The sequence below is a fragment of the Saccopteryx leptura genome, chromosome 10 (genome assembly GCF_036850995.1).
Source record: "Saccopteryx leptura isolate mSacLep1 chromosome 10, mSacLep1_pri_phased_curated, whole genome shotgun sequence".
Taxonomy (NCBI): domain Eukaryota; kingdom Metazoa; phylum Chordata; class Mammalia; order Chiroptera; family Emballonuridae; genus Saccopteryx; species Saccopteryx leptura.
Genome location: NC_089512.1, coordinates 20,999,730 through 21,014,938, shown reverse-complemented (window position 1 = coordinate 21,014,938; position 15,209 = coordinate 20,999,730). Strand labels below are relative to the sequence as shown.

Sequence of the window (15,209 nt, the reverse complement as noted above, 5' to 3'; positions counted from 1 at the left end):
CCGGTCCACTTGCTTCTCGCTGTCCAAGGCAACATTTCAAACCTTCTCCCAACCTCACCAGGTCTCACTGTCACCTCATCTCTAGCCTCAAAAATAGAAAAAGGAGCAGGGAACTTAGGTACCTGACACATTTCCCAAACTTTTCACATCTGAATCCATTCAGTCCATCCTGTTTAAGTGATAAATTGTCCCTGTTTTCATCTAAGGTCAACATTTTCTTTTCTCTGTTGGTCTTTTTCTCTTTTTTTGTAAACCTTTTTAGAAGAATAACATGTATACAGAGGAGTGCACAATGCATAAGTTTACAGCTCAGTAAGTTTTACAAAGTGTAAACATTTGTGTATCTACCACCTAGATCAGGGGTCGGGAGCCTTTTTGGCTGAGAGAGCCATAAACGCCACATATGTATTTTAAAATGTAATTCTGTGAGAGCCATACAACGACCTGGGTACATTATGCATTATCCAATAAAAATTTGATGTTGTCCCAGAGGACAGCTGTGATTGGCTCCAGCCACCCACAACCATGAACATGAGCGGTAGGAAATGAATGGATTGTAATACATCAGAATGTTTTATATTTTTAACGTTATTATTATTTTTTTTTATTAAAGATTTGTCTGCGAGCCAGATGCAGCCATAAAAGAGCCACATCTGGCTCACAAGCCATGGGTTCCCGACCCCTGATCTAGATCGAGATATAAAAGGTCTTATTCTTACAAAGGCCTCTCTTGGGCCCCACTCTTTTAATAACTGCACAAAAGTGCCACCACCCTGACCTCTAAACTATAGATGTGTTTTGTTTCTAAGTTTTAAATAAGTAGAATCAAATAGTATGAAGACTTGTTGGGGTTTTTTTTTAATTCAACATTATTTCTCTAAGATTCATCCATTTTGTAGAGCAACTTTTTAAAAATTGTTTATCACTGTTTTCAGCAGCCATCCATAGACCAGTCTGCCAGAAATTTTGTGCGGGTCTGAAATAAAATTAAGAACCCTGATACTCTATGAATATTATTGACCCAATGATCTTAATCTAATCTTTATATCCTCAGGGTGATTTCTGCCTTGAAGGTACCTGAAATAATTCTATTTTTACCAGTGCACAAGTATAAGAAAATTGAAAACCACTGGTTTATATTATTATATGATATAAATATATCAGAATTTATTAATTCTACTGTTGATGGACATGTAGGTTATTTTCAGCTTGGAACAATTATAAATAATGATGCTCTAATATCTTTTACATATTTCTTGGTATGTATTTGAAAGAATTTCTGTCGTTCACATACCTAGGAGTGGGATTGCTTGGTGATAGGCTCTGTAAATGTTCTGCTTCTTTGGTACTGCCACACAGATTTACAGAGTGGATGTACAAACTTATACTCCTCCAGCAGTGTATGGGAGTGCTTCCTCTCTGCATCCTGTCCAACACTTGGTATTGTCAATCCTTTCCATTTTTGCCATCCTGGTAGGAGTGTAGTGTTATATCATCATACTGGTAATTTGTATTACCCTGATGACCAATGAGTGAGGGTATGTTTCATAAGCATATTGACCATGTAAATTTTAGATCCTTTCTTTTAAAAAGTGTCTACCCTCATCCCTAATCCCTGACAACCACTACTCTGTTTTCCTCTTGTAAAATTATTTCATATAAAAAAATGTTATCTGCATAGAATCATATAGTATATAAACTTTTGGAATGTTTCTTTCTCAGTACACTTCCCTAGAGATTCAGTGACGTTATCGTGTGTATTAACAGGTCACCCAAACTCATTTTTTAAAATTGCGATTTTTTGTCCTGACGTTTGGAGTTAGAAAATACATTCCAGACAGAGGCTTTGTTTGTCACATATATGTACAGTATATAAATGTCTTCCCTCATTAGAAGTTTTTAATTTTAATGAAGCCCAATTCTCAATTTTTTCTTTAAGGATTAGTTCTTTTTGAGTCATGTTTAATAAACCTTTGCTTGTCCCAGTATCTTGAAGCCTTTCTCCTATTTTCTTCAAAAAGCCATATTTATATTTATATTTATATCTATGATCTATCACTAATTAATATGGTAGGAGGTTAGAATTAGTATCTCTTTTTATATAAAAATTACCCAGCTGGATCAGCATCATTTATTGAAAAGTTCATTCTTGGCCTGACCTGTGGTGGCGCAGTGGATAAAGCGTCGACCTGGAAATGCTGAGGTCACCGGTTCAAAACCCTGGGCTTGCCTGGTCAAGGCACATATGGGAGTTGATGCTTCCAGCTCCTCCTCCCCCTCTCTCTGTCTCTCCTCTTTCTCTCTCTGTCTCTCCCTCTCCTCTCTAAAAAAAATGAATAAAAAAGAAAATTAAAAAAAAAAAGAAAAGTTCATTCTTTTCCATATTGAATTACAGTGACATTCATAAATCATTTGGCATATATGTATGATATTTGTTCCTGGTTTCTCTGTTTTGTTCCATTCATCTATTTTTCTGTCCTGCAACAATACCATTATCTTAATTACCATAACTTTTTGGTACATCTTAATATCTGGTAGCATGTATACTCTATCTTTGTTTTATTTTTCCCAAAATTGTCTTGGATGTTTTAGGTTCCTTCTATTTCCATATCCATTATGAAGTAAGTTTGTTGCTTTCTATCAAAAAATTTGTTTGGCCTGACCTGTGGTGGCGCAGTGGATAAAGCGTCGACCTGGAATGCTGAGGTCGCTGGTTCAAAACCCTGGGCTTGCCTGGTCAAGGCACATATGGGAGTTGATGCTTCCTGCTCCTCCCTTCTCTCTCTCTCATTCTCTTTCTTTCTCTCTCTCTCTCTCTCCTGTCTAAAATGAATAAATAAAGTCTTTAAAAAAATTGTTTGGATTTCAATTGGAATTGCATTGAATGTGTAGATTTTTTTTTAGAATAATTAACATTTTTACAATATGGAATCTAATAGTCCATGAGTATAATATATCTCTACATTTATTTAAGTTTTATTTAATTTCTCTCATCAATGCATTTTAATCTTCAGTTCAAAAATGTTCATGCCTTTTCTGAGTTATTTCTAGGCATTTGATATTTTTGATGCTTTCATACAGTACTTCATATTTCATTTATAATTTCTGCTGATATATGTAAATATAATTATTATTGACTTGTATCCAGCTCCTTGCTAAATTTCCTTATTAATTCTTTTTTTTTTTAAATGAAGTGAGAGGAGGGGAGACAGAGATAGACTTCCATGTGTACTCCAACTAGGATCCACCAGGCAGCCTGATGTTCTGCCCATCTGGAGTTGATGCTCCGTTGCTTGGCAACCAAGCTACTTTAGTGCCTGAGGCAAGACCATGGAGCCATCCTCAGTACCTGGGGCCAACTTGCTCATTCAAGCCATGGCTGCTGGAGGGGAAGATTGGGGGGGGGGGGTGGAGAAGCAGCCATCTGCTTCTCCTGTGTGCCCTGACTGGGAATCAAACCCAGGACTTCAACACACTGGGCTATAGCTCTACCAGTGAGCCAACCAGCCAGGGTCTCCTTATTAATTCTAACAATTTTTTTAATGTATTATTTGGACTGTATATATTAGTCATGTCACCTGTGAATAATGACAGTTTCTTCATTTTTATGCCTTTATTTTTCTTTATTTTCTTATCTTATTTTACTGTCTAGAACAGGCATCCCCAAACTATGACCCATGGGCCACATGCGGCCCCCTGAGGCCATTTATCTGGCCCCCCACCTCACTTCCGGAAGGGGCACCACTTTCATTGGTGGTCAGTGAGAGGAGCACTGTATGTGGCGGCCCTCCAACGGTCTGAGGGACAGTGAACTGGCCCCCTGTGTAAAAAGTTTGGGGACCCCTGGTCTAGAACCTCCAAAACAAAAATAGAAGAAATGATAATAGACTTATTTATCTCATTCCAAAGTTCAAAAAGAAAGTGTGCCATACGTCACCATTAACTGTGATGTTAGCTGCATTTTTTTGGTATATAGCCTTCTATTCTTAGTTTCCATATATTCCTAGTACACTGAGACATTTTCTAATCTATAGGTATTATATTTTATCAAAGATATTTCTGAATCTTTTTTTTTCCAAGTGAAAAGAGGGAAGATAGTGAGACAGACATCAGCATATGCTCCCACTGAGATCCACCCAAGCAACCCATGTTGATCTGCCCATCTGGGGCCATGCTTGCACCCAAGCTATTTTTAGCACCTGAGGTGGAGGCTCCACAGAGCCATCCTGAACACCAAGGCCCATGTGCTCAAACCAATCAAGCCATGGCTACGGGAGGCGAAGAGAGAAAGAAAGCGAAAAGGGAGAGAGAACGGGGTGGAGAAACAGAAGGTCTCTTCTCCTGTGTGCTCTGACTGGGAATCAAACCTGGGACATCCACACGCTGGGCCAATGCTCTACCTCTAAGCCAACCAGCCAGGGCCCCTGAATCTTTTGAAATAAACATATAATTTTCTTCTTTTTTCTGTCAATGTAGTGAATTATGTTGACTTATTTCTAAGTGCTAAACCTACTTTTTAATCCTGAAGTAAATTTAGGAAATTTGTATAAATGTTTATGAGAGATATTGGGCTGTAACTTTCCTTCTTGTAATGTCCCTATTTTTTGGTATAAAGAGTATGCTAACTTTGGAAAATGAATTAGGAAATGTTCCTTTTGTATTATTTTCTGGAAGAGTTTATATAAGACTGGTATTATTTATTTCTTAAATGTTTGGAAAACTCACCCAAAAAGCCAATTGAAACTGAAGATTTTATTATGAAAGGTGTTGGATTATTAACTCAATATCTTTAGTAGAAAAATAACTATTCAAATTTTCTATTTTTGTGTGTCAGTTTTGTTAAACTGTGCTATTCAACAAATTTATCTATTTAATATAAGTTGTCAAATTTATAGGCATAAAGTTGTTCATAATATCCTATTATTATCTTTCCTATTTTCTTACTTTCCATTCTCTATTAAAATCAATGAGTCTTTCATTTCCACTACTTTAGTGTAAATATGCTTTCATAATTGTCTACATTCTGAAATCTGGTGTACAATTAGTTTTCCATTTTTATCTCATTTATCTTTATCTCCTGAGTTGTGTTTGTGGTTCACTGGATCTCTCCTCTGTCCCATTTTTTTCTAGGTTTTATGTTACCTATCACACACACACACACACACACACACACACACACACACACAAAATGAGGAGGAGATAGAGAATTTATAATGTATATATAGAGTTGTTTCTAGTTCACATTATAAAACATAATTTCTTAATCAGCTATATTTCCATAGTGTTATCTTTTATTTGCATTGCTACCACAATGATCTATGAACATGCTCGAACCTGATGGGCTTTTTATTTTTTACTCCAATACATTCATGAAAATTGCTTTCTCTACAAAATTCAAGACCTCCATAGCCTGTGATCACATGGGGATGGTTACTGCTCACAGGGAATGAAGTTTCTTGAATTTCTAAGCTGAAAACAACCTTCAAGAGTTACTCTCATTACTGTATGCCACAACAAATGGCCCCCAGCCCAGAATACAACAACAATCCGGATTTTTGGTTTAATAATTTAATACATGTCTCTCTGTGGGTTATGTTCAGTACTATACTGAGGAGCTGGATGGGATAATGTAGGCTACATACTCCTAAGAATTTGGGGCTCCCGTTTCTATCAAGTCCACTAACTGGCCTTCTTTTCCAGTGTTTGTACTCCTGGTGTGTGAAATAAATGTTGCTATCTGTAGTCACTACCACCTACTCTCCAGGGACAGCTATTTTCATTATTCATGGCTGTCTATTGTGTGATTTCTATATTAGCATCTTAAAGAGTAAATAGTCTACTTTATAAACTAATACTCACATAAAACATCACAAAAGCATACACTATTACTATTCTAGATGAAGAGCCCACTTAATTTTCCTGAAATATTATTTTCCTGAAATAATAATAATTTTCCTGAAATATTTCTATGAAAACATATACTATTATTATTCTGGATGGAGACCCCACTTAATTTTCCTGTCCAATTCATGGACAAAAGTGGACAAAAAAAAGGATTATAGGAGAAACTGAGCAATACAAGTTCAGGTAGGAGTCCATCCTTACATATCCTTGTGTGCTTTCTCTCCTTTTAAGGAGAATCTCTCCATCTCTCTTCCTCTATGGAAATAATTTCTCATTCATTGAGTGACATGAAGACCAAGAAAGCATTCTAAGAATTACACTCCAGGCAGCTATTACTACTTAGTCAAAGCAAGCATGCAAAATGATACAAATTTGCCATCCCAAACTCAAGGATTGCTCCCCAAATGAGATTATACAGTACAATTTTACAAGTTCAAAAAAAAATATGCCCTCAAAACTGCAGAATACCTCTGTCTAAGAGACACGGTGCCTCTCCCTCAGCCCCTTGCCCACCCCTGATGCATCATAACTGAGCTGTTCCCTCTACCCTCAAACTTCCTTTATTAGAAGAAACTTTGTACTAGATGGTCTTAAAAGTAATTCATACTGCACACTGTTAGCACCAGCTACCACAATTACTGCTTTCTCTACTCAACTTCTTTTCTGAGGTGCATTTTATAGTTTGCCTATATCCTTCCCATTGACTTTCTGGGTCTGCTAGGGCCTGGACAAGTTTCCTTGCTGAAATTTGTTAACAGATTTATGAATTTTATAGCACGCACTGGAAACACCAATTTAAAATCTAAGTAGTATAATGAGAACTCAAATGAGCAAGTTTGAAAAATTATTTTAGGAAATTCTAAAAATGAAAAAGTGGGATCTTTCTTGCCACTCATTTGCACTATAAATAATCAAAAAATGTTTTCTCACCAAAAATATCTAAAACATTCTTGATTTGTTTTGTAGGGGAAGAGAAAGTAAGTCCAAAGCTAAAAATTTCAGTTTTCTGTCTTTGTTAACTGAAAAATAATCAGTGATGCCCAGTAACAGAAACAGTTTGTCCTAACTGAAATAGGCAAACACACAATTTCTCCCTGGTTTCACCATTTTTCCCCTTCTCTTTGTATAATTCTCTTGGTGAGGCAGTGTCTAGACTTCTTGGAGCAAGTGATGGAGTCTGGAATTTAGTCTGCGGGCTTGAAAGTGGCTTTCCAGGTCTCCTGCCTACATGTGAGAATCTGGTGCTTTCAGAATATGTAAAAATCATCAAACTGTTTACCAAAAAATAAAATGTATCCATTCATGTCAAACTTTGTACTTGATAGTACACGGAAATATTGTATGGATTTATTCATTGTGTCGTTATTATCTCATTGTAATGCTCCCGTCATATAAAAAAAATGCAAAATACTCTCTACTCATCAGAGAACTATGGCAGACTTATTTTTACAGCTTTTGAGAAATATCCAAGAAGAAAATTAGCTTTAAGGATGTACACCATTCCTGTGATGATTTTAATAACAATCTAAGGGAATTTATCAAGTCAAAGGGGCAGATATGTTTATATCACAGGTTCTTCTCCTCTTGGTCCTATGTCAGTTGCTAGCTGGATAAAAGGAAAGCAGCCCCTGAGGCATCCAGATCTAGGTAATTTTTTGTGCAGCCTAGATTATTAAATCTGACTATAGTTTGTCCCTTAAGGAAATCAAGCTGTGTGCTTGCAAAAAAAAAAAAAAAATCAGGATTGTTTGTCACTAGGTAATCAAGGCTGAGGGTTTATCTTACACATAGCTGTAGCCATTTCCTGTAAGCACTTGCTCCTAATTTTACAAGGCTATCACTTCTTAAGGCTTTACCCTACAAAACATATGTCTACTACAGAAGAGTTTTATTGCAAAATTTTATCCAGAGTTAATAGTCTTAAAGGGTATAAAATTTCATAGTGTCAACTTGTTTGAAATAAGTGTCTATGCCTAATTTTCAGATGAAATTCTCAAGCCCTATTAGTTTTTTCTTGACAGAAGAAAAAAAAACCCTGAAAGTAGTGCTTTTTTTATTATTATTAAAAGATATATACACACATAACATTAAACTTGAGATGATCTCATTTATACTATAAAGTCTCTACTGGTTCTCTTCAGAATAAAAACAGAAAAGCAAGTTCAGCAATAAAATAAATTAAGCATATGGGGTAGCCCTCCTAGAAGAAAATAAGATATTCTGAGTATAAGTAAGATTTAAAAATGTATGGAAATAAAAACATTAATCATAGGCATATAATCCTATATTTCTTAGTCAGAAATAGTTATTAAAACCCATTAATTAAAATAAACAATATCTATATTCCATGGAGATAATCAAAAGGAAGCTCCTAAGACCTTATTTGCTTAATTTCAAAGGTAATAAAATGGGCTGAAAAGTATGCTTATGCTGAATGACAGTTTAGAAGAACTGGATTTGATTCCCACTATATGTAGGTCTCAGTTTGTCAATGTGTAAAATTGGTGAACCATCCTGCCTAGCACACAGCACTTTTCTAAGCAGAAGATGAGTATGAATTTATACCATAAGGAGTTCAGTTTAGTTCATGGTCACACGTCACTGAATTATCTTGGGAGGCATGAAGATTTATAGATTCAGTTTTACTGGATAAAACACAGTTGAGGTTTGGAAGAGCTCAGAGTCATTAGAAGAAGCTGAGCTAAGAACTATAGACTATGCTTTCCATTAACTGCACTGCCTGGGAACTCTAGTTTGGAAGAGGTCTAAAAACTGAGGTGAATTGTCCTGTGAACCTGGAGAGATTGCTCTCTATGGCCTCGGGCCACGTTCCGACATCTAGTTCACAGAACCACCTCCTTAAAGATGCGGACAGTGGAAGCAGAGCTGGATCAGAGGCCAGTCCTACTGATGGGTGCCAGTGACGTCATTGTCTTATGCACATGCGCACTTATTAGGTCTAGGGGTGAAGTTTGGAATTACTAACTCTGGAATAGAAAAGACCCGAATCCATGACGGATTATCCTTTTAATTGTGTATTATAACTCTTAGAAAATTATACTTCAAAGGGTAGAATATGTGCCACAAATGTCTCAACTCCGTGCTTAGATAAATTCATAGTTGGTAAAAACGTATTTCCACTTGCTTCAACTCTACCAAGATTTTTGAGATTCAATTTAAAAAGCACTTCCCAAAAGGCATTCTTTAGAGCACTAGTTCTAAGCAAAATTATTAGGTGCTACCAGAAAGAGTTTTGGAAATGCTGGTTTAATCACCTTTACCTAGGCTTCTGTAAAATATGATTTCTCCAGAGTTTTTTTTTTATTATATGTCAATATCAAAGAAAAGAATATATTAGGCAGCATTGCTCAAATGTGTTAAAACACAGAAAGCTTTTTTTCTTTTCACTTGTACTAGCACCTCTAGAAAATATATATTCTAGGATAAACTAAGTCGAAAGATATTTAAAACCTGTATAACACAGTCAAACCACCTGTCTGAAACAGTCAGGGGACAATAAGTATCTCCCGACGTGCTTTCTAAAACAGTTTGGTTGGTAAGGCAAACACCTGCCATAGGTATCTAGATGTAAAGTAGTATTTGCTGAAACATGACTCCAGAGTTCTATTTTTATTTTAAAAAGTGGATGCAATCAGATACCTGAGTTATTATTATCTGCTTAAGGGTACCAGGACAATGAGTTAGGTAAAGTGTTTACTTAAGCATTATATAAACACATTATGGGGTTGGTGAAATTAATATCTGTACTGAGCTCAGAATTGCCAATGAGTAAGAGGCATGCAAAATTTTTATTTGGAATGGGAAGGCTTTCTGCTCGTATCCTTATATTCAGCTGTTGAGCAATAACTTACTGAGAATCAGGCATTTGGTGTGTTATATAAGATGCAGAGACAAGAAACACTTGGCCCATGCCTTCAAGGAGATAATAGTCTGAACATTTTAAAAGAAGAGTAATGAGCATTATAAGATCACAAAGGACAGGACACGGAAATATCTAATAATTTTCAAATATAATGCTAAATTATTAATATCACCAGGTCTTTTCAAACAATCCTTCTTTGTCCAAGTTACAAGGCTGTTTAACATAGGATATGCATTGCACTCAGTCGTCATTAGTAACAACTAGAATACAGAGAACAGCTCGGTTTGAGCTGTTTCATCAAGGCTGTCTCTATTTTTAGCAAATAAATACAGTAGGACAGTACTTAGTTTACAATGAAGAGACATTTATTCCAGAATTGCTTTACTGCTATAATTTTCCATAAATATTAAACAACAACTGATGAGCTAGTCTCCTTTTAGATAGTCCCTTGATTCTAAATCATCATGGCCCTTAGATAGTGAAAGAACCAAGATATGTAAAACATAGTAATTTAAGTTTTGCATATTTATGTATGACCTTAATTTTTGAACTCAGCAAATTTAGGAGAATAAATACTCACAGGCTTGTTATTTTCCCTAAATGTGATTTCTCTAACCTTTGTGAATTGCAAAATCTTGTCTTCAGTAGATGATTCTGGTCCTAAAGTTCTGTGAATCTCACCAAGTTTAGAAACTCAGAAATATAGTGGATTCTATAGAAAATTCCATTCTCAAAGAGTAGAGCTTTGAATTTGCCGGGCGGGGGAGATAAAATATGTATTAAAAATGGGAATATGGGTAATACTTTCTGTTAGGTGAGCATGTCATTTTGAGCATACCATTATTTATATTAATAAGGACTCCCTATCTTCATTGCAAAAATACATGTCGTGCCCAATACATATACTACTGAGTGCTACAACTTAGTGAAAAAATTATTTAAATGTTTCATTGTTTATTTGGATGAAAAATATTTAGGGAATTTAAGGAGCTGAAAAGGAGATCTTGACTGTGACATGAGAATGGGATGGGGAGGGGAACAAAGGATCCTTCAACATTATCTTCAACACTATCTTTTTATATATAAAATAGTGATGAGAAAATGACACACTGATGACATTTGCCAACTCTGAATGTTGCCACATAAGTATTTCTTGCATTAGTCCTCTATTACGTTTAGACCAGAAATTATTATTAACATTATGATTCATTCATTCAACAAATAATTTGTTGAGAACCTACTACGTGATAGATGCCAGCAATAAAATAGAGAAAAAAGAAGACATCATCCCAGCCCTCATGGAGTTTATGTTTTAGACATGACAGTGAAATATTTGAGATCTGATATAGACTGTTTTCCAAGTGAGTGAATGAAGGTGAATTAACTTGGACTGATGTGGAAGTGGGCGGCCATTATAATGAATCAGTAAGAAGAGGTCATTCTATGCTGATAGGAGCTGCCTTATTTTTGGTCAAAGTAGAGTTTAACTTTACTCATTCACTGGCCATGGGCCACATATCTCGTGTGATGTCTGCTTTTCTTGTTGGTTGCAATCCCAAGTTCACCCGCCTTTTTCTTTGATTCCCTCTAGTATATGACTGCTGCTGCTCCTATGCAAGGGACCTACATTCCCCAGTACACGCCTGTGCCTCCGACAGCTGTTTCTATTGAAGTAAGTCTGGCTCTGTCTTACAGAAAGTGGCTCAGAGAGGTACAGCTCAGCCACATAGACTGTGGTCCCCAGAAAACAAGGAATTCTTTTTTTTTTTTTTTTTTTTTTTTTTTTGTATTTTTCTGAAGCTGGAAACGGAGACAATCAGACAGACTCCCGCATGCGCCCGACCGGGATCCACCCAGCACGCCCAACAGGGGCGACGCTCTGCCCACCAGGGGGCGTCGCTCTGCCGCGACCAGAGCCACTCTAGCGCCTGGGGCAGACGCCAAGGAGCCATCCCCAGTGCCCGGGCCATCTTTGGTCCAATGGAGCCTTGGCTGCAGGAGGGGAAGAGAGAGAGAAGAAGGAGGGGAGGGGGGGTGGAGAGCAAATGGGCGCTTCTCCTATGTGCCCTGGCCGGGAATCGAACCCGGGTCCTCCACACGCCAGGCCGATGCTCTACCGCTGAGCCAACCGGCCAGGGCCCCAAGGAATTCTTATGTGTGATTTTTGTGCTGCTCTAAGATTTGAAATTGCTAGCTCAGTATATGAAAATTTGCGCCTTTGCTTAGATACGTCTAGGTTTTCCTTTACACATAAAATAAGTGAACTTGCTATAAAGGTATGAGGGAAGTGGTCTTTTTCATATTTAGAGAAAAGATCAGAGACCAAGTTTCTACCCCATCAAATGCTAACCATAAATACCCTTAAAAGGGGAGGGGGGAAAAAGCTTGCAAGTATTTGAATGAGCTAGTTCTCTAGTCTTATTATTATTCAGAGTGGTCCCTGGGTCAGCATAACAAGCATCACTGGGGAGCTTGTTTTAAACTGTAAACTCTCAGCCACCACCTGAACCTACTGAATCCGAATTTGAATATTTTTTAATTGAGGTAACATTGGCTTCTAACATTATATAAGTTTCAGCTATATAACATTACCATTCAACATCTGAATAGACTACATAGCACTGACCACCAAAAATCTAATTTTCAATTGTCACCACATATTTCACTTATTTTGCCCTTCCTGAACCCACCCTTCCCCTCAGGTAACCACCAATCTGTTGTATGTCTCTATGAGTTTGTTCTTGTTTTGGTTATTTATTTATTTTTTTGTTTTATATTTCACATTTGAGTAAAATGATATGATTTTTTTCCCTTTTTATCTGACTTATTTCACTTAGAATAGTATCTTTTAATCCATCCATGTTGTCGCAAATGGCAATATTTTCTTTTCTTTTCTTTTCTTTTATTTTTTTTATTTTATTTTTTATTTTTTTGCATTTTTCTGAAGCTGGAAACAGGGAGAGACAGACAGACTCCCGCATGCGCGCGACCGGGATCCACCCGGCACGCCCACCAGGGGCGGTGCTCTGCCCCCCAGGGGGCGATGCTCTGCCCATCCTGGGCGTCGCCATATTGCGACCAGAGCCACTCTAGCGCCTGAGGCAGAGGCCACAGAGCCATGCCCAGCGCCCGGGCCATCTTTGCTCCAATGGAGCCTCGGCTGCGGGAGGGGAAGAGAGAGACAGAGTGGAAAGCGCGGCGGAGGGGTGGAGAAGCAAATGGGCGCTTCTCCTATGTGCCCTGGCCGGGAATCGATATTTTATTTTCTTATGGCTGACTAGTATTCCATTGTATATATACATGTGTATACCACATTTTTAAAATCCGTTCTTCCGTTTGGTGTATGACAAATATTTGCTGCCACCGAGGTTTGGGAAAGAAACAGACATTTAAGAGGACACTATCATGTAATTTAGGAACCCACAGAAGTCCAATTTTTAAATATTTTTGTGTTCCAGATCTGTAGGTCCCAAAGAATGTGTCAGTATTAAAAATTTTTTAATAAGATTTTCCAAATTTTAAGAATATGAGATTAAAACACATTTTTGTTACATTTAGCTATCAAAAAGCACTTTAGGACATGAGAAAATTATGAATCTGGACATTCAAACATAAATTTCTGCTACATATTGGCATTTCTCTGTCTCTGCACCCTGGTGTGTGCTTATCTACAGAATCTGAGCATTTTGGTGACTATAAAATAATGAGACACACTTGACAACGTGGCTTATTGGCAACAGTCAAATGATAGTTAAATCTAGGATTTAAAAAGAAGTCTTTCATTAAGAAAAATAGAAGTGCACTCTGATATATTGCCTTGAATTTATGCTTTTAAGGAAAAATGCTAATTCATTTTCTATGTAAAAACACCCATGAAAAATCCACCAGTATCTACACAAGTAAGTACTGATGGAAGGTCCCCCCCCCCCAAAAAAAATGCACGATAACAAAAAGCATTAGGGGAAAAGATACTGAATTAACATGGGGAGACTTTTCAGATTCTGAGGAACTCAAGGGTCTTTAATAACAGGGAGTTGACCAAGAACATCTGAAACCCAATATCGCTGCAGGTGTCCAAGGCTATAAGTAAAACCAGAAGAATATAGTAAGACAGATGCCTTTTTTAAGCCTAGTAATTGCCAAATAAAACCACCTATACCTCTCTGGGAACCAAGCCTGTGTCACTAAATAATGACCAACAACAGGAATTTATTCTTGTTGGTATCTGAGGAACAGAATGAAAGGGTAAGGGAAGGAGCAAATCAAAAGAAAGGTTGTTTGTTTGGTTCTTTCTCTGAAACCGCTAAATGAAATCCAGGTCACGCTCTGGAAAATAAAACAAATCACACTGCTGAGGGCAAACCTCCTTAATGGTATTCTTTTAAAAGAATTCCAGGCTTTGATGTAGACTTTTATTAAGGTCAGAGTTCATTGCTTTGTCAGATCATATAGACATGGTACATACAGTGCACTATCCCAAGAAAGTGCTTGAATATACAAGTTTTTGTAGGAATCCTGCGTGAAATTTTATTAATAAATTGCCATTTAGTGTGACTGTCTACAACTATGATTTAAAAATTCTAAGTATAAGCAAAATGATTTTCGGGTTATTTGACTGCTCCAAGGATATTCTGGTTGCACATGGAGGTGAATTTCTCAGCCCTTATCCAAGTATGATCTGTGGTCTTCCTTTAAGTACTAATTGTGGTGCTTCGTGTAATTTTACTCAAGCCAAGTAGGAGAAGAGTATTCTCTGCAGTCCACCTGGAAGAGGGTTCTTTGCTGAAGCCAATAAGGCTTTGTGTTCTTATTTGCCTCCTTAGGGTGTTGTTGCTGATACCTCTCCCCAGACAGTGGCACCTTCATCCCAGGACACCAGTGGTCAGCAGCAACAGATAGCAGTGGACACATCCAACGAACATGCATCTGCATATTCTTACCAACAGTCTAAGTAAGTTTGGGCTATACTAGGCTCTTTCCCTCCAGATCAGCCATCCTGATTTCCCTCTCTCATGTACCTGTTTCTTTTTACTGCAATACGGACCATCTCAAACTTAGTGACAACCATTTTTTTTTGGTTCATGATTATGTCGGTTGACAATCTGAGCTGACCTCAGGTGACTAGCTGGCTGTACTTGCTCAAGCATCTGGGGACAGCTGCTAGTCATTTTTGCAGCTCTGCTTCTGGGCATTGGTTGGCTGTTGGTTGACTGATCAAAGCGATTGAGCCACATGTTTTTAGTTCTCCACTGGACTTATTCACATGAGTCTCAAAATTTAGAGAACAAGAGAGGAAGCCCAAATGATCAGCATTTTTTTTTTGGTTGTTTGAGACTCATTTACTGTTGCCCCTCGGGCCAAAGCATTATACATAGCATGGCCAAGCCCAGGGTTCACTACCAAAAGACTTGGATGCAGAAGT

General features: G+C 37.4%; 1 protein-coding gene across 4 annotated transcripts in view; it reads left to right on the top strand.

Moving 5' to 3' along the window:
• The window catches only part of RBMS3 (RNA binding motif single stranded interacting protein 3), a 1,408,740-nt gene extending 1,393,998 nt beyond the window's left edge, over positions 1 to 14,742 (top strand). For all 4 annotated transcript variants that reach the window (XM_066351336.1, XM_066351338.1, XM_066351337.1 and 1 more), the window contains 2 exons: positions 11,379 to 11,459; positions 14,611 to 14,742. In XM_066351336.1, the coding sequence (XP_066207433.1) occupies positions 11,379 to 11,459; positions 14,611 to 14,742 (213 nt within the window). The remainder of the gene's footprint in view (positions 1 to 11,378; positions 11,460 to 14,610) is intronic.
• Positions 14,743 to 15,209: the final 467 nt, after the last annotated feature.